At 39.6% G+C, this 16040-nt stretch overlaps 2 protein-coding genes across 9 annotated transcripts in view; both read left to right on the top strand.

The window, feature by feature from the left end:
- Positions 1 to 16040, top strand: part of LOC109911155 (poly(A) polymerase type 3) — a 328417-nt gene that overhangs the window by 139971 nt on the left and 172406 nt on the right. The gene's annotated exons all lie outside the window — the stretch shown is intronic.
- sptlc2a (serine palmitoyltransferase, long chain base subunit 2a) overlaps positions 1 to 16040 on the top strand; it is a 152422-nt gene that overhangs the window by 66042 nt on the left and 70340 nt on the right. For all 3 annotated transcript variants that reach the window (XM_048599810.1, XM_048599811.1, XM_048599812.1), the window contains exons 3-7: positions 2287 to 2441; positions 6965 to 7113; positions 8993 to 9117; positions 13769 to 13862; positions 15854 to 15959. In XM_048599810.1, coding sequence (XP_048455767.1) covers positions 2287 to 2441; positions 6965 to 7113; positions 8993 to 9117; positions 13769 to 13862; positions 15854 to 15959 — 629 coding nt within the window. The remainder of the gene's footprint in view (positions 1 to 2286; positions 2442 to 6964; positions 7114 to 8992; positions 9118 to 13768; positions 13863 to 15853; positions 15960 to 16040) is intronic.

The following is a 16040-nucleotide window of genomic DNA, read 5'->3' as shown; positions in this document are numbered from 1 at the left end:
ATCGCAGCTGGGAAACAAAGTCATCTACGTGCTAAAGAGACTCAGACAGACCGGACAAATCAACGAAGCAGACTACCTAAAAATGAAACCTGAGGGAAGAAACCCCTCCTTCCTCCCAAAGGTAAACCAACCAGAAGTACCCCTCAGATCCACAGTCTCTCCTCCAGGCGCACCAACACACAAGTTAGCCAAGGAATTACAATGAAGACTAAAGCACCTCGTTAACAACTCAACCCACTCAATCCATTCAGCCCAGGAGTTCTTCAAACCCTCAAAGACATAAGAATAGACGAGGACGAGACCATGGTATCCTTTGACGTTACCGCCCTATTTGCATCGATCAACATACCACTAACGAGAAACACTAGCCACACTGCTGAAGGAACCAGACCCGAACAGCAATCTCCACAGAGAACATGTTGAAATTACTGGACTTATGCCCCTGACCCACTTTTACCTTTAATAGCCAGATCTATGAACAAATCAACAGTACAACTGTGGGATCACCCATCTCTAGACTAATAGCAGAAGCATTGATGCAGAGACTTGAAATCATGGCCCTTCCACAGATCCAACCCTGACTATGGATCTGATATGTGGGCGACAATTTCATCATATCAAACGGACTAAACTAGAAAAAGCACACCAGCTTCTAAACCACATTTTCACCAGCATCAAATTCACCAAAGAAGAAAAGAACACCGCTCCCATTCCTGGACATGATGGTAGAACGCAAGGCCAATGGAGAATTTCTGACCAAAGTATAAGGCCACACAGATGAAGTCGTAAATTTCAACAGTCACCACTCCAACACCCACAAAGAGTTGCATGAAAACACTATTCAAACGAGCCACAATACACTGCAACTCGGAACTATGCCAAAATGAAGAAGAATATCTCCAAGTATTTAGAGACAACAGATACCTGAACAGCTGGGTCCAATGCCTAGCACGCAAACAACAGGAAGATACGGTACGCCCCGACACACTTGTCACGTTATCGTACAGCAAGAACACATCTGAACTGATCACGACTCCTACAGCGACTGGGCATCAGAGTGGCGCACAAACCTACATCAATCCTACGCCAACTGTTAACAAGAACCAAAGACCCCTTACCCGCTATGGACAGAACCAACACAATGCATAAGATTCCATACAAGGACTGCAACAAGCATTTACATTGGACAGACAAAGAAAACTAGCTGCGAGAATACATGAACACCAACTAGCAACAAAAAGACACGACCAATACTCACTCATGTCCATACACACAGACAAGGAGAACCACCAGTTCGATTGGGACATCATCATGATCCGAGGATACGCTAAGCAGAGACAAGCACGAATTCCTAGTGGCCTTGTTCTCCACCAAGAACGCCATCAATAAACACACAGAATTAGACCCTATATATACGCCACTGGAAAGAAAAACCAGAAATGAGGTAATCAACTCCAACAGACCCAGACTTTAAATAACAAGTGGGGAAAATACAACAACGATTCATTGGAGGCTGCACTGATGTTACCCAGCATGGTAATGAAACATCTGCAAACTAATGAGCCAACTTGGCAAATGAGCCAACCACTGCATACACAAACTGTGCTACAAATCTACTCGAGAGTATTAGGTCTGTTTCCATGTTGTGCATCTGTTTGTACTGTTCCCTCATATCTTGGAATCTGTTGTTACATTAAAGGTTTTACGTAAATATAAATTGGAGCAATTATGACTTTGTACAACATTTATAATGGTACAACTATTTTTCTTGAATTCTACCTTTTTAAAAATGTTCTATTTTGTAATTAGGAAGGTTTACATTGTCTACATAATTGGATTTCAAAGTGATTTATGTCTTTAAAGAAAATGCTGCAGTATCATTGCTCAAAGGCATAGATGGTACAGTTGCTCATTATCTGCTACAGAATAACGTTGCTTTCAAAGAGACACTTAAGTTTGCAATGAAAGTGTTTGTGGATTGTAAAGAAAATTAGTCATCTGTTGTAATCTTTTATTAGCTGAGTCTCAAACTTCTAAATGTTGCCTAAACTACTTTTAGATGTGTTTTGTTCTCCAGCAGATGCTTAGGCTCCTAATTGATCCTAACTAAACTGAAAATAACATTTTTGTTTTGTTCATTGATAGATGCACATTGTTAATAAACATTTTTCTGTATTCTAAATTGGAAGAACTTATTCTGGCATGATTAGAATTTTTCATTTCTAGACCTTCAGATGTACAATAAAGCAGTACACCTTGGAATAATTCTAAGTTATTCTTTTGTAGGATTTTGTACCATTGTACCAAGACTTTGAAAATTTCTATACCAGAAACCTGTACATGAGGATTCGAGACAGCTGGAACCGGCCCATCTGCAGTGTCCCTGGGGCAAAGTTCGATGTAATGGAGAGAGTCTCTCATGACTACAACTGGACATTTGAGTGAGTCAACCTATCTACACTTAATGTACCAACTACATTCTTTCAGGGTTAATGACCAAACTTGCGGTTTGCCAGCTGATACTTGTGGCAGATTCATAATACCTGTTTCACAATGAATATTGTCCTTAAACTGAGGCATATTGCACACTTAAACACTCAATCTGAGGCTTGAACAGTAAAAATAAAGTCAATAATATTGATATTTTTCCAGCCTTGTATACCCTTTAAACCACTTAATTAAAAGTTAACTGAACTAAATACTAATTTTAGTCGGCTAGTGGGTTGACAGAAGGATTTTTCAACTGCAACAGCCAAGGTAAGAAAAACATCTATCTGTGAGAACTGTGGTTCATCTCTTGTTCAGGAACCAAGCATCAGTAAATTAATGGCAATTCTAGTGAGAAAATGAAGTTCACTGGAAGATGGGTCAGAAGATAGACCCAAATTCATGCATTTGAACAGACTTTAGAAAATTTATTCTGGGTTTATTTATACTTGCAAGACTTCAGACTTGATGGAAGAATTGGGTTCTGAACTAAGGATGAGGGTTGACCAAAGCTTGTCAGATAATTGGGTTTAAATGAAGGTCTGAGAGGCAGAGGGAGTACTGTACAAAACTAATGGTCTAGACAGCTGCAGGCATGGCTGCTCGTAGTGAGGGAAAAATGCATACAAGAGGCCAGAATGTGAATGTATTGGGATGCAGTTTGTAGTTCAGATTGAGGTTAGACAGATAATGGGGAGCTGAGCCAATGCAGGGATTTAAACACTAGTCTGAGCAACACTACACTTTTCAGAGTGAGGAAAATGTGTTTAGGTTGAAAACAAAAGTTATCACAAACAATAATACAGTACTTTGAATACTACTGTGAAGTGTCATCTTGGATTGTGTCCTGGCCTGAACCCACAAACATCGAATTGTTTCAAGCTGATACTCAATCAAGATTTTTTTTTCTACAGATGCTGCCAGACCTGCTGAGCTTTGTTTTGAAAAAACAAATTCTGTTTTTGTTCCTGATTTACAGCATCCGCAGTTCTTTTGGTTATTATTTATTTATATCACAATTGATAAAATAGTACACTGGTTTTGCAAACATGTCTAAGCTTTGCATCAGTGAATTCTTATCAGTTTTGAGTTTTTATTCAGATAGGCAAACAGCTGTCTAACATTCCCAGCAACATGGTTGGAGTAGTTATCAAACTCTGCAGTTCCCTGGCCTTCCCTTGAACAATACCACTGAAATTCTAATTTTTGAGAATAAGAGGCTGATGTTTAGGCATCAAGCTTTTTTGCTTTGCTTGAGTGACTTAAGCAATTAAGAAAACATGACTGTGAATGGGAGCTGTGTCTATAAGTGATTGGAATTGAAGCAACAATTTTCAAACCTCCTTTAGATTCTGTTTTATTGTGGAATAATGGCGGTTAGTGAATTGTATGGTACCACTGTCAGTCAATATTATTACCTTGAGGCACAGTTCCATGAAATGCCAACATTTTTGTTTCAGTAACAACTGGCTATAAGAACAAAGAACAGTACAGCACAGGAAGGACCATCGGCCCTCCAAGCCTGTGCCGACACGCTTTCCCCTTCCATACTAAAACTGCCTTCGCTTACAGAATCCATATTCCTCTATTCCCTTCCTGTTCAGGTATTCATCCAGCTGTTTCTTGAATGCTGCTATTGTCTCCTTCCACCACCACCATTGGCAACGCGTTCCAGACACTCGCCACCCTTTGTGAAAACTTGAGTTGCTCATCTCTTTTAAACATCTCTCCCTTGTACCTTGAACCTATGTCCCCCTGGTTATTGACCCCTCTTCCATCTGGAAAAACCTGATGCGTTCCACTCTATCCATGCCATTCACAATCTTTTAAACTTCTATCAGGTCGCCCCGCAACCTCCTGTGTTAGTGAAAACAAATCCAGTCTATCCAACCATTCTTCATAGATAAAATCCCCCAGACCAGACGACATCCTAGTAAACCTGGAAAAAGATTATTTCCAATAAAAATAGCCAATCAAGATGCACTACAGGACAGGAGGTATTGTGATGTCCTGAAGATATCATATTAGAATTGAAACATTTCTCTCACCACAGATGTTGCTGTGCTTTTATGTATTGATTTGTGTACTTATAGATGTTAATTTCAATTTGTATTGATAATTCTTAGGTTTTAGTTTGGTTTGAAATCTTCGATTTCAGTGCGTTGTAGTTTGTACTTTAACTGATGTTCTCTGCAATAGTACAGGCTTCTTTAAACCAGTCACACATGGACGAGAAGTAATAGATCCAGCAACTAGAAAGTGGGGGAAGTGATCTAAAATTGCGTGGAGTAGCTTTCAGCTTGTCAAGCTGCAAAGTATCTCCCAGCTGCAGTGATATTTTGTAGCCTTTATTAGCATGTAAGCCTGAGATCCTGTAAACTGTAGGATATCAAACCTTTGCCTTACATTTACCCAGTGATAGTTTTAAGGATAGTGACTAGTTGGCTGTAAATCTCATGTTTTATTTTCTGTGCGTGCAGAAGCAAAACTGTTGTGTATTTTTTTAATGTCTGGCAAAATTGAAGCATTTAAAGAAAATTAAGCTTCTGTTTGCATATTATTTGTAATTGATTTTTAAAATTGGTGCTTGAGGTTGCAGAATTGGACAAGTGCAGATATGGAACAAGAAGTGGGATTACGGGGCTGGAGCAGATTTATAGAGATGGATAGAAGATGACTTTGGAGGAATTTCAAAATTAGATGAGAATTTTAAAATTCAGTGACCACAGGGGTGATGGGTAAAAGGAATTTTGTAAAATTTGAAGTGTGGGCAGTATTCTTTACGTGATCTCAAGTTCGGAGGGTAGAATGTAGGATTTGAGCCAGGGAACCTTTGGAATAATCAAGTTTTGGGACGTCAAAGACCTAAGTGAGACTCTAAGGTTTTGGAGTAGATTTGTAGCTCGGGTTGTGGGTGTTGAGGTTGGTTGGCTTGCCGAGCTGGTTTCTTGTTTTGCAGACGTTTTATTACCATGCTTGGTAACATCCTCAGTGTAGCCTCCGATGAAGCACCGGTGTGTTTTCCCACCTGGTTTTTAAACTCTGGAGTCCTAGAAGCCTGGCAATCCACGAAGCATGCTATTAATAAACACATAGAACTCGACCCCATATACACTCCACTACGAAGGAAAACTGGAAGTGAGGCAATCCAGCTCAACGGACTCCAGAGTTTAAAAACCAGGCGGGAGAAAACACCCACGCTTCATCAGAGGCTGCACTGAGGATGTTACCCAGCATGGTAACGGAACGTCTGCGAAACAAGAAACCAGCTCGGCGAGCTGACCAACCTCTAGACCTAAGTGAGAGTTTTAGTAGTGGATAAGCTGATGTAGGAGAGGAGTTCAACAGTATTGTACAAGGGAAAATGATCAGCCAGGAGCTGATCTTGCCATCAAGCATAATACTTGGAGGAGGCTCATGGTGGTTGTGGACAATCTAAACGTCTTAGTTACAAAGGGATAGTGTCACTGACTACAAGATTGGAATTTATTGATTGAAGGGACTGAAGTTGATGGCTTCAGTTTGGGAGCAGGAAGTGAAACCATCTTCTCTGGCATTGACAAGATAAGTAAAAATGGAGCTGGGTAAGAGCAATCCCATCTAGGTGGGAAATGATAATGAGATCTGTGAGGAGGATGGTATGTTCAGCTATATTACAGGTTACAGACTGGTCAAGAGAGGATGACGAGACAGTTTTTATCATCTTCACAATCCTGTAACATGCCATTTGTGGCAATGATACTAGGCATTTCAAACTTGTGAATTAGGAAACCCAATTGGAATGATTCAAACATGAAAACGGGGAAGGTGTGAGTGAAAATCAGTCATCTAAAGAAGAGGAAGTGGTTGTTGAAGAGCAGAGAATTCTGGTAGTGCAGAACGAGACCATGGCAGCTAAAGAGTTTACTTGTAGACTCAATTTTGTGCATTGCCAGCATCCAATTTTGGTGTGCCTCTGTCCTCAAGATGAAATAAATTAGTACCAAGAAATGGAACACTCTCAATATCAGGCTTCCAGTATCACCAGTGTGTATTCCCAAATTATGCACAGCACAGTTAGATGCAACGTATTGCTGCAATGTGTCGCTTGCATTCCATCTCAACTGCACTAATAATGCTTTATTCGTTTTTAAAGCAATCATTATCACTTTTTCAATGTGATGTAAACCTAACTGGAACTGGCTTGTGACTGTTCAAACTCCTTTCTGAATGATCCAATACGATCAGCAGGAAGTGCTAAGTTTGAGCTGGATATTAATTTTGGATCCAGAGACTTAAGATCATCAAACACACTTTGATGAATTTTACATTGAAAGGTAAAACTGAAATCTAAAATCGAGATTTTAGAATGTTATTTCCAAGTGTAGAAATGCTGATACTAACCGTGTTGAATATGATTGTTTAACTCTTTGTAATTAGTTTTACTTCACTAGCACATTGGTTGCTAAATATGATGAATGGACATTTTGTGATTTAGGTTTACTGGCACTATCATCAAAGATGTCCTCAACATGGGTTCATACAACTACCTGGGTTTTGCTGAACGCCAGGGTTTCTGTGCAGATGCAGCAGCTGAGGCAACCATCCAATATGGAGTTGGGGTTTGTAGTACACGGCAAGAAATTGGTGAGTTACCATCTATAAAACGTTTTAATTTCTTTACTAAGAGTCTAGAGGGAATAATGCAGTTATGCTAAGCTGGTACCGATCTACTCCCCCAATTCCCCAGGTTCATGCATCAAACAGCTATTTTTATGCATCCAGGTAATAAAATGTCCTAAGATATTTGAGGAAACACTACCCTTCATAGAAATCTACCAGAGGCATGAACTATTATACAGTCAGTGACAGTGATTTTTTTTCAAGCTTACTGCAAGTTTTTTGCAGCATTGGAGCAAACGTATGTGGATTCTTGACACATCAAGCATGTTCGTAATGGTGATTATTCTCTGTAATGGCTCTCATCGCTTGTGAATAGGATATAAGGGAGATGAATTTGAGAGACCCATTCCACCTGAACTGAGTGTACATTTACAAGTAAACAATGAGAATGTCAATAATACTGTTTAAGAACAAAATGTTTGGTGAGGGGAGTCTACAAAGAAGAATGGGTAAGATAGAAATAATTAGGGAAAACCATTAACTAAAAACAGCTTACTTTAGTTTTCCAGCCAAAACCTGAAGTAGTCCTCTTTGGTCTGGATTAAGAAATGTAAATTAAAATCAGGATCTGATTTAAAAATAGTCCAGTACAGAAAGGAATGAGAAACAGTTTTTACTACTTCATAACATGCAGACACGACATTTATCTTTTTTGTTTAACCAATGAATTACTTTGAATATGCAACAACAGTTGTCGTGTAGGCGATCATTAGCATTTGCTGCAAGTGATTTTAAGCACCTAATAAATACAGATGTTTCAAGTGAATGTATATAGCAATAGGGGTAGATTGAATGTAAGAAATTTAGGACAGCAGCAGAAACTGCTTTTCCTCAGGCTTATGAGGCTGTGGAATGCTTTAGTAAAGTTGATTAAATCAGATCATCTCAACATTTGAGGATTGATTATGCAGGTGATTGAAGGTTAGAGCATAAAAAGATAATGATTCCAGCTGATGTACAAGTTACTGTACAAGTCAGATCCAGGACTGAAATCAGACTTGATAGATAATGTTTGGATTTAACTGGATGATCTGTCTGAACCAGAAGCGCACAATGTTGCAGACTTTGTTTTAACAATAAAACAGGAGGTTATTAAGCAAACTGAAATAAAATCGAATAGACTAAACTATTTTAACACCTTTTAAAAAAATTTTGAAACATTATAGAAATATAATCCCATCAATTTTAAAACAGCCATTTGAGTTAACCAAAAGCATCTCTTGCAGGTGCAGCATTTTAGGGTAACTGAAAATCTGGCTGCTTTTTGTTAATTTTCTGACATTTGGATGATTTTTTTTGATATCCTGTAGCTACTAGAAAGGAATATACAATGTTTTGTAGAGAATGAAAATGTTTCCTTACTGTGCTCAGTATTACTTGCTGCTTATCCAGAATGTCACGGTAGTGTGAAAATCTATTTGTCTGATCTGATAATCAATTCCAGAGCCAATGTTTGCTCTCCTCCCCTCCCCCCACTGGAGGTTATATTTTTAAACAGCACATCACTTTCTGGCATTCCTGGTGTGGTTGAGGCAGAAACGCTAAACTTATTCAAAATGAACCTAAATCTGTAATTGATGGCTGTGGACCTAGTGTTGGCAAGTAGAATTGAAATGGTTGAGTAGTTTATTGAGCTGGTGCAGACACAGTTACATGGCCTCTCTGTGCCATGGCTTTTCTATGTTGTTAAAAGAAAATGTTTGGATGTCAGCTGAGCCTCTTAATGTTGATGTTTAAATAAAATGAACAGCTACTCTAAGTGTGCTGAAATGCAAGCTGGAACTTTTGAAAACATTCCAATTCATTTCCATTTCAAATTTAAGATGGTTGATTCCATTCACAGGTAACCTAGACAAACATGAAGAGCTAGAAAAGTTAGTGGCTCGGTTCTTGGGAGTTGAAGCAGCCATGGCATTTGGAATGGGCTTTGCAACAAACTCTATGAATATTCCTGCTCTTGTTGGCAAGGTTTGTTTACTTTATTTCTGCACTATAACTTCTCTCCAGAAATCAATAAAATTTGTGTTGGAGCGTAATAATGCAGTCAGTGGCATTCCCTTCCTTTCTCACTTGAATGACTACAGTATACCTGAAAGTGCTTGATCAGCTTTAACATCAATCCTCACCTGAAATGTGCGCACACTGTTGTGCAAGGTTGGAGATCAAGTCTGACTAGTTCTTTCTGTATTCTCCTCCCCTTCCCTGAGCACTTTGAATTAGAAAAAGGGTTACTGCATTAATGCTAATTATAGCTAATTGAGGTTAGTAAATCCAGATACAGGGATTGGATGGAATCAGAATCTGGGATTGCAGTTGAACATAGAAGAACATAGAATAGTACAGGCCCTGTTGTGCTGACCTATTATCCTACTAAGATCAATCTACCCGCATACCCGACATTTCACTGTCCTCCATGTGCCTATCCAAGAGTCGTTTAAAAGTCTCTGAAGTATCTAACCCCACTGCCGGCAGCGCATTCCACCCACCCACCACTCTGTGAAGAACCTACCTCTGGCATCTCCCCTATACCTTCCTTCAATCACCTTAAAATTATGCCCCCTAGTAATAGTCATTTCCGCCCTGGGGAAAGAGTCTCTGGGTGTCCACTCTATCTATGCGTCTCATCATCTTGTAAACCTCTATCAAGTCACCTCTTATCCTCCTTCGCTCTAATGAAAAAAGCCTGAGCTCCCTCAACTTTTCCTCATAAGACCTGCCCTTGAGTTCTGGCAGCATCCTGGTAAATCTCCTCTGCACCCTCTCTAAAGCTTCCACATCTTTCCTGTAATGAAAGGATATTATTAAACTAGAAAGAGTGCAGAAAAGATTTACTAGGGTGCTACCAGAACTGAACGCAATATTCCAAGTGTGGTCTAACCAGAGTTTTGTAGAGCTGCAGCATAAATTGCTTGTTTACCTAGTTTGCTAATAGTGAAGCATTTAACACGTTTTCAGACACATGTGTTTGTTACAATGATTCTCTGATATTTTATTTTGATTGCGACTGAATTACGATTCTGGATTATCAAACTGGCAAAGTCCTGTAGCCTTAATAGCTATATCGCTGGTTTAGCCACTCGGATCTCATTGTAAAAAAAATTGTAAAAATAAGCATGGGAAATATTTTCATTTGTGGATTGGAGTGCTTTTGTCACCCCACCACAATCATTAAAAACTAAGCAGTTCTCTTGGGGAAGAGAATGTTCCACTTGTTTAGCCGACAGTGACTTAATGAATTTTGAAGTAGCCAGCAGCCCCATTCAAATGTCAAAATTGTCCAAACATGGCCCTCCATCTCAACGCACCACTAACCTGCTGAGCACAACTAAATATATTACAATGTCTTTTCAGTACTGGAATTGGAGCTATTTGTACATATACTTTTTGTGAATTTTTAGCGTAGCTGTTAATATTGAACTTGAAGAGCAAGAAAGCATTATTGAGGCTGAATTCTTCCACACTAGTTAAAACAACAAATGCTGGATCACAGCGGGTCAGACAGCATCCATGGGGAGAGCGCAAGCTAACATTTCGAGTCTAGATGGCTCTTTGTCAGACTCCATTTATTGTTTTCAGTACAGATTCCAGCATCTGCAGTAATTTGCTCTTCCACACTGGTGTCTTGGGAATTGCTATTCAGGTATAAGCTATGTTGTGATTAGTGTTCCAGCATTTCATCTCTTTAATCCTGCCATCTGTTTGGTTCTGTGCCTGGTGATAAGTACAGACCAAAACAAGACCCCATCGTCTTGTGTGTTCCTCCTGTTCCGGTCAACTAGCTCACCAGCACCCAAATTTATTTGATAGCTATGTCGGAAGGGTTTTCAGATTCATTCCAGTAGATGTGCTTCTAGATGCCAACAGCTCCCTAGAACATCCAATTTTGACCCTCAGTATTGACCTACATAATCTTCAGGTTACATAACTAATAGCCACAATCCAATCTTTCTTGGGGACGTGGGTGGTGTAAGTTTTTTGAAAGAGTTGTTTCTCCTAGACTTGTGAAATGATGTGCTTAGAGATGCCCTCAATGATCTGAGCAAGTGTGCAAGAGCATACTAATAGTTATGCACTTTGTTCACACTTTGCTGCTTCTGCCATAGGGCTGGTTGAGCTTAGATAGTTTGCAGCATTGCAGAAATATTGTGTATTACTTTTAGCTGAGAGGGAGGTGGGGAGGTTGGGGGTGAATTCTGTTAACAGGATGTTAGCCTTCCTACATACAATCATGAAATGATTCCATTTGAAAATAAATTTTGCCTGCTAAGCGAGTTGAGCTTCATATTTTTCAATTTTCAATTAAATATTTGAATATTTCATTAAAAAATTGTGGTGCCAATTTTTTTATTCATTTACACTTTATGTAAATATTTTTACACATGATGGACAAAATAGCAAAATCTGACCATGGTATAGGTTCCAGGGTGAGGTTTCACCCTGGAATTACTCCTTTTGTTTTGATCACTGCATGATGTAGATTTTAGCCTACTGACATTAAATGCCTACAACAGATATCTTTGCTAACCTGATTTATGTTACTACGTCACATAATGTTAATAAGACACAATGACATCTGGATTGAGCAATTAACATTGTAACTAATGCAATTGCATACATTAAATTTAAAGATTTTGAGAGAGGACCACAATCCCATTCATCCAAAAAGACTCATGTATAGTACCATAAGAACCCTTTGTGCATTAATTGCATCCGAGAAAACCTCTTTCTAGCACTTCAGTAGACTTTAATTTATTTGTAACTTCAACTCCCAGTCTGGAAAATCTGATGGCCACCCGCCTCCTTTCCATTTCTTAGGAACACCTTTTGGCAGAGCTGCCCAAAATTGAATTTTTTTTAAAAGTAGAAATGCTTAAACTCAGCAGGTCTGGAAGCATCTATGAAGACAGAAACAGAATTTCAACATTTCAAGTCCGATATGGCTCTACTTCAGAACTGAACTGTTTAAAGAATCATATTGGACTCATTGTTAACTGCTTTTCTCTCTCCATTGTTTCTGCCAGTCCTGCTGAGATTCTCCAGCATTTTGTCATATTTCTAACATTCCCAGTATTTTGCATTAACTTTTTAAAGTCTGTTTGCAAGCCATAGGGTTTCCCCAAGTTTAAAAAACACCAAGTTGAGAAGTTTCTAACAAACCTCAATGCATGATTGTTTATTTTGTCCAGCCATAACCCCTCCTAATGTAAACAAAAACTCATTCATCCTGGAGGCTGCTTCTCAAATTTTTTAAGTCAGAGATTTACAGCATGGAAACTGGCCCTTTGGTCCAACTTGTCCCTGCCGCCCAGTTTTCACAATTAAACTACTTCCCTTTGCCTGCATTTGGTCCTTGTCCCTCCGTACCTATCCCATCCCTGTCCAAATGATTCTGAAAATGATGAAATTGTACTTGCCTCCACTACTATCCGTTCTAGACACTCGCCACTACCTGTATGAATAAATTGCCCCTCTGAACCCTTTTGTATCTCCCTCCTCTCGCCTTAAACCATGCAATCTAGTTTTAGACTCCCTTACTATGGGGGAAAGCTGTTGGCTATTCACCTTGTCTATGCCTCATGATTTTACAGACCTGTAAGGTCATCCCTCAATCTTCTGTACTCAAGGGGAAAATGTCCCAGCCTCTCCTGATAACTCAAACCTCCCAGTCCCGGTAGCACCCTAGTAAATCTTTTCTGCACTCTTTCTAGTTTAATAATATCCTTTCTATAGTAGGGTGACCAGAACTGCACACAGTACTCCAAATGTGGCCTCACCAACATCATGTACAACTGCAACAAGACGTCCCAACTCCTATACTCGATGCTCTGACTCGTGAGAGTAAGCATGTCAAAAGCTGCCTTCATCACCCTGTCTGCCTGTGACTCCACTTCAAGGAGTTATGAGCCTGGACCCCTGGATCTGTTTGTTCTATAACACACCCCAGGGCTATACCTTTGACTGTGTAAGTCCTGCCCTGATTTGATCTCCCAAAATTCAACACTTCACTCCACTTTTATCTAAATTAAACTTTATCTGCCATTCCGCAGCCCGCTGGCCTGGTTGATCAAGATCTCTCTGTATTACCAAATAACCTACTTCACTGTCCAATATACCACCAATCTTGGTGTTATCTACAATCGTCAAAAGAGATCGCCATGACTGAAGAAATGTTTGCAAGTTAATCTTTAAACCCTTCAGACATACAAAACCATCTGTCACGAATTCAAAATTCTAAATTCCAAATTCCAAAATTAAAACTAAATTATATATAAATCTCTCACCCTATATCGCAATCACGCAACAGTGGATTAGTGAAGCATAACAATCTTTCTGTATGTTGTGGGTCATGTACAGCAGTTCTACCAATAGTATGGCAGAGCTTTTTGCAGACCATTTGGAAAGTGTCCTGGAATAATAAGTATTGATAATGTGTCAAGAATTGTAGGTGCTCAAACCATCTCTTCCCCATGTGATTATATTCCAACTTCGCCTGTTTTGGAGAAGAATTCGGAGAACAATCTCTGAAAAGGAAGGACTTGTTATGGGCAGAAGAAATGTATATCAGCTGCGAAGTATTTTTTAAATGAAGTTCTAACACTTTCTTTAATCTTGTCTGCAGGGCTGTCTGATCTTGAGTGATGAGCTAAACCATGCCTCTTTGGTGCTTGGAGCCAGACTTTCAGGTGCAACCATCAGAGTTTTCAAGCACAACAGTGAGTGGAATTTCTGCTGTGCGTCTTGTAGATGGTACATAGCACTGCTACAGAGCGTCAGTGGTAGGGGCAGTAAATGTTTGTGGCTGTGGTGCCAATTGAGCGGGCTGCCTTGTCCTGGATAGTGTCAAGCTTCTTGAGTTGTTGGAGCTGCCATCATCCAGGCATGTGGTAATGCCATTGAATTACAAGAGACAATGGTTAGATTCATTCCAGTTGGAGATGATCATTGCCTGGCACTTGTGTGGCACATGCACTACTTGCTACTTGTCAGCCCAGAATGTTGCTGTGGTCTTGTTACATTTAGAAATAGACTGCTTTAATCATGAAACGTGGGCATCCCTGGCTAGTCCAACGTTTATTGCTCATCCCTAAATACCCAGAGGGCTGTTGAGTCAACTACATTGCTGAGAAAACAAAGAACTGTGGATGCTGTAAATCAGGAACAAAAACAGAAGTCGCTGAAAAAGCGCAGCATGTTTGGCAGCAAGCATCTGTGAAGAAAAAAATCAGTTAACTTTTCGGGTCCGATGACCCTTCAATTCTGAGGAAGGGTCATCGGACCCAAAAGGTTAACTCTGACTTTCTTTGTACATTGCTGAGAATCTGGAGTCAGGCTTAGGCCAGACCAAGTAAGCACAGCAGATTTCCTTTCTTAAAGGTAAAACAGATGAGTTTTTAACGATAGTTGTTACATGTTTGCCATTTTATTATAGATTTTTATTGAATTCAAATCTCACCATTTGCCATGGTGCGATTTGAACCCATACTCCCAGACTGTTAGCCTGAGTTACTAGTCCAGTGACATTCCTACTTCGTCATTATCTCCTCCTTAATGAGGTGATTTGAGAAAGACCTCACATTCTCCAGGGCAAGTACAATAAATAGGTTAGAATAATGTGCTATTTGCTTGCTTCCTCTCCCTGCCCGCTGTTAGTTTCACTAATCCCTGTCACCTGGCTAGTAATGCATTAGCAAACTCAAACAAGGAACTGCATATTTCAGGGAATTTGTAAGTTAGTGGCAGGTTGAGGAAATGCTGTATTTCACTAAGTACTAACAATCTTGTTACATAAGAATAAGCAGTGGACTGGAAAAGCAGTAGACTATTCAGCTGCACAAGCCTCTTCAACCATTCAATTAAATCATTTAGTAGTACGGAAGTTGTATATTGATTGAAAAAATATGCTGTCAAAGCTTTTCATCTTGCCCTCATTAGGACAGGTCAAAGAATAGTGCATTTCAAAGGGAGTAATGCTCATACAGCGCACAAAGGCTGATTAGTTGGCAAGCCGTTCGGGTCAAGATGTTGACATGGAGAATGCACCAGGGAGCTGCTGCAGTTCTCTCTCTTTTAATTCAAGAGGTGCAATGCTTGGTCATGTTCCCTTTCTCCTGCAGAGGCCAGGTCCCTGTGTAACAATATATGTAGCTTCTAACAAGCACAAATGAGCTACATTTTCACCCTGACAGATCTTACATTGGTTGTTAGTGTAATTCTTGGCATGTTTGGGATTACTTGCTAACTGCTGCCTGATCTCAGAATCACATAACATTAGACATTATGGTTTGCATTTTGCAAGCAAGGGCCAGATCAATACAGTCAGCAAATGCCTATTGCAGACAACCAAAGGGATACTTTCTCTGACTTAGTCTGCCAGTCTTTTGGATGTGCAGCCTACGTACCTGGCATTACACCACTGATGTGCAAGATGAAAAGCTTCTACAACATGTCTCTTATCAGCAAATGTTATAATACGTATTCGTTCTGGGTGGACAAGCTAATGTGGGCTGATTTGCATCACTGACTAGTGTTGAACTTCAGTTCTCATTTTTATTTTTGGTTTTTTACTCAACATTTTAAGGTAACAATGACAAGCTTTTCTGTGGGCACTGACCGCTGACCATGGCTGAAAATGCATGGTTGTTTATCAATGGATGTTTGTGTAAAATCAGCTCCATACTCGTTACAATGCTTGTTTTATTTTCAGATATGCAGAGCTTGGATAAATTGTTGAAAGACGCTATTGTACATGGGCAGCCACGGACTCGCAGACCATGGAAAAAGATTCTCATTGTTGTAGAGGGAATTTACAGGTACAAACATAAGTAGTTGTGTTCAGTTACAGAATTCAATCTGAATGAGATTTTGTGCACTCTACAGTATGTGAGCAATGT

The sequence above is a fragment of the Rhincodon typus genome, chromosome 8 (assembly GCF_021869965.1).
Source record: "Rhincodon typus isolate 14 chromosome 8, sRhiTyp1.1, whole genome shotgun sequence".
NCBI classification, from domain to species: domain Eukaryota; kingdom Metazoa; phylum Chordata; class Chondrichthyes; order Orectolobiformes; family Rhincodontidae; genus Rhincodon; species Rhincodon typus.
The sequence above is the reverse complement of the archived record's forward strand: the minus strand, read 5'-3'. Positions and strand labels throughout refer to the sequence as shown.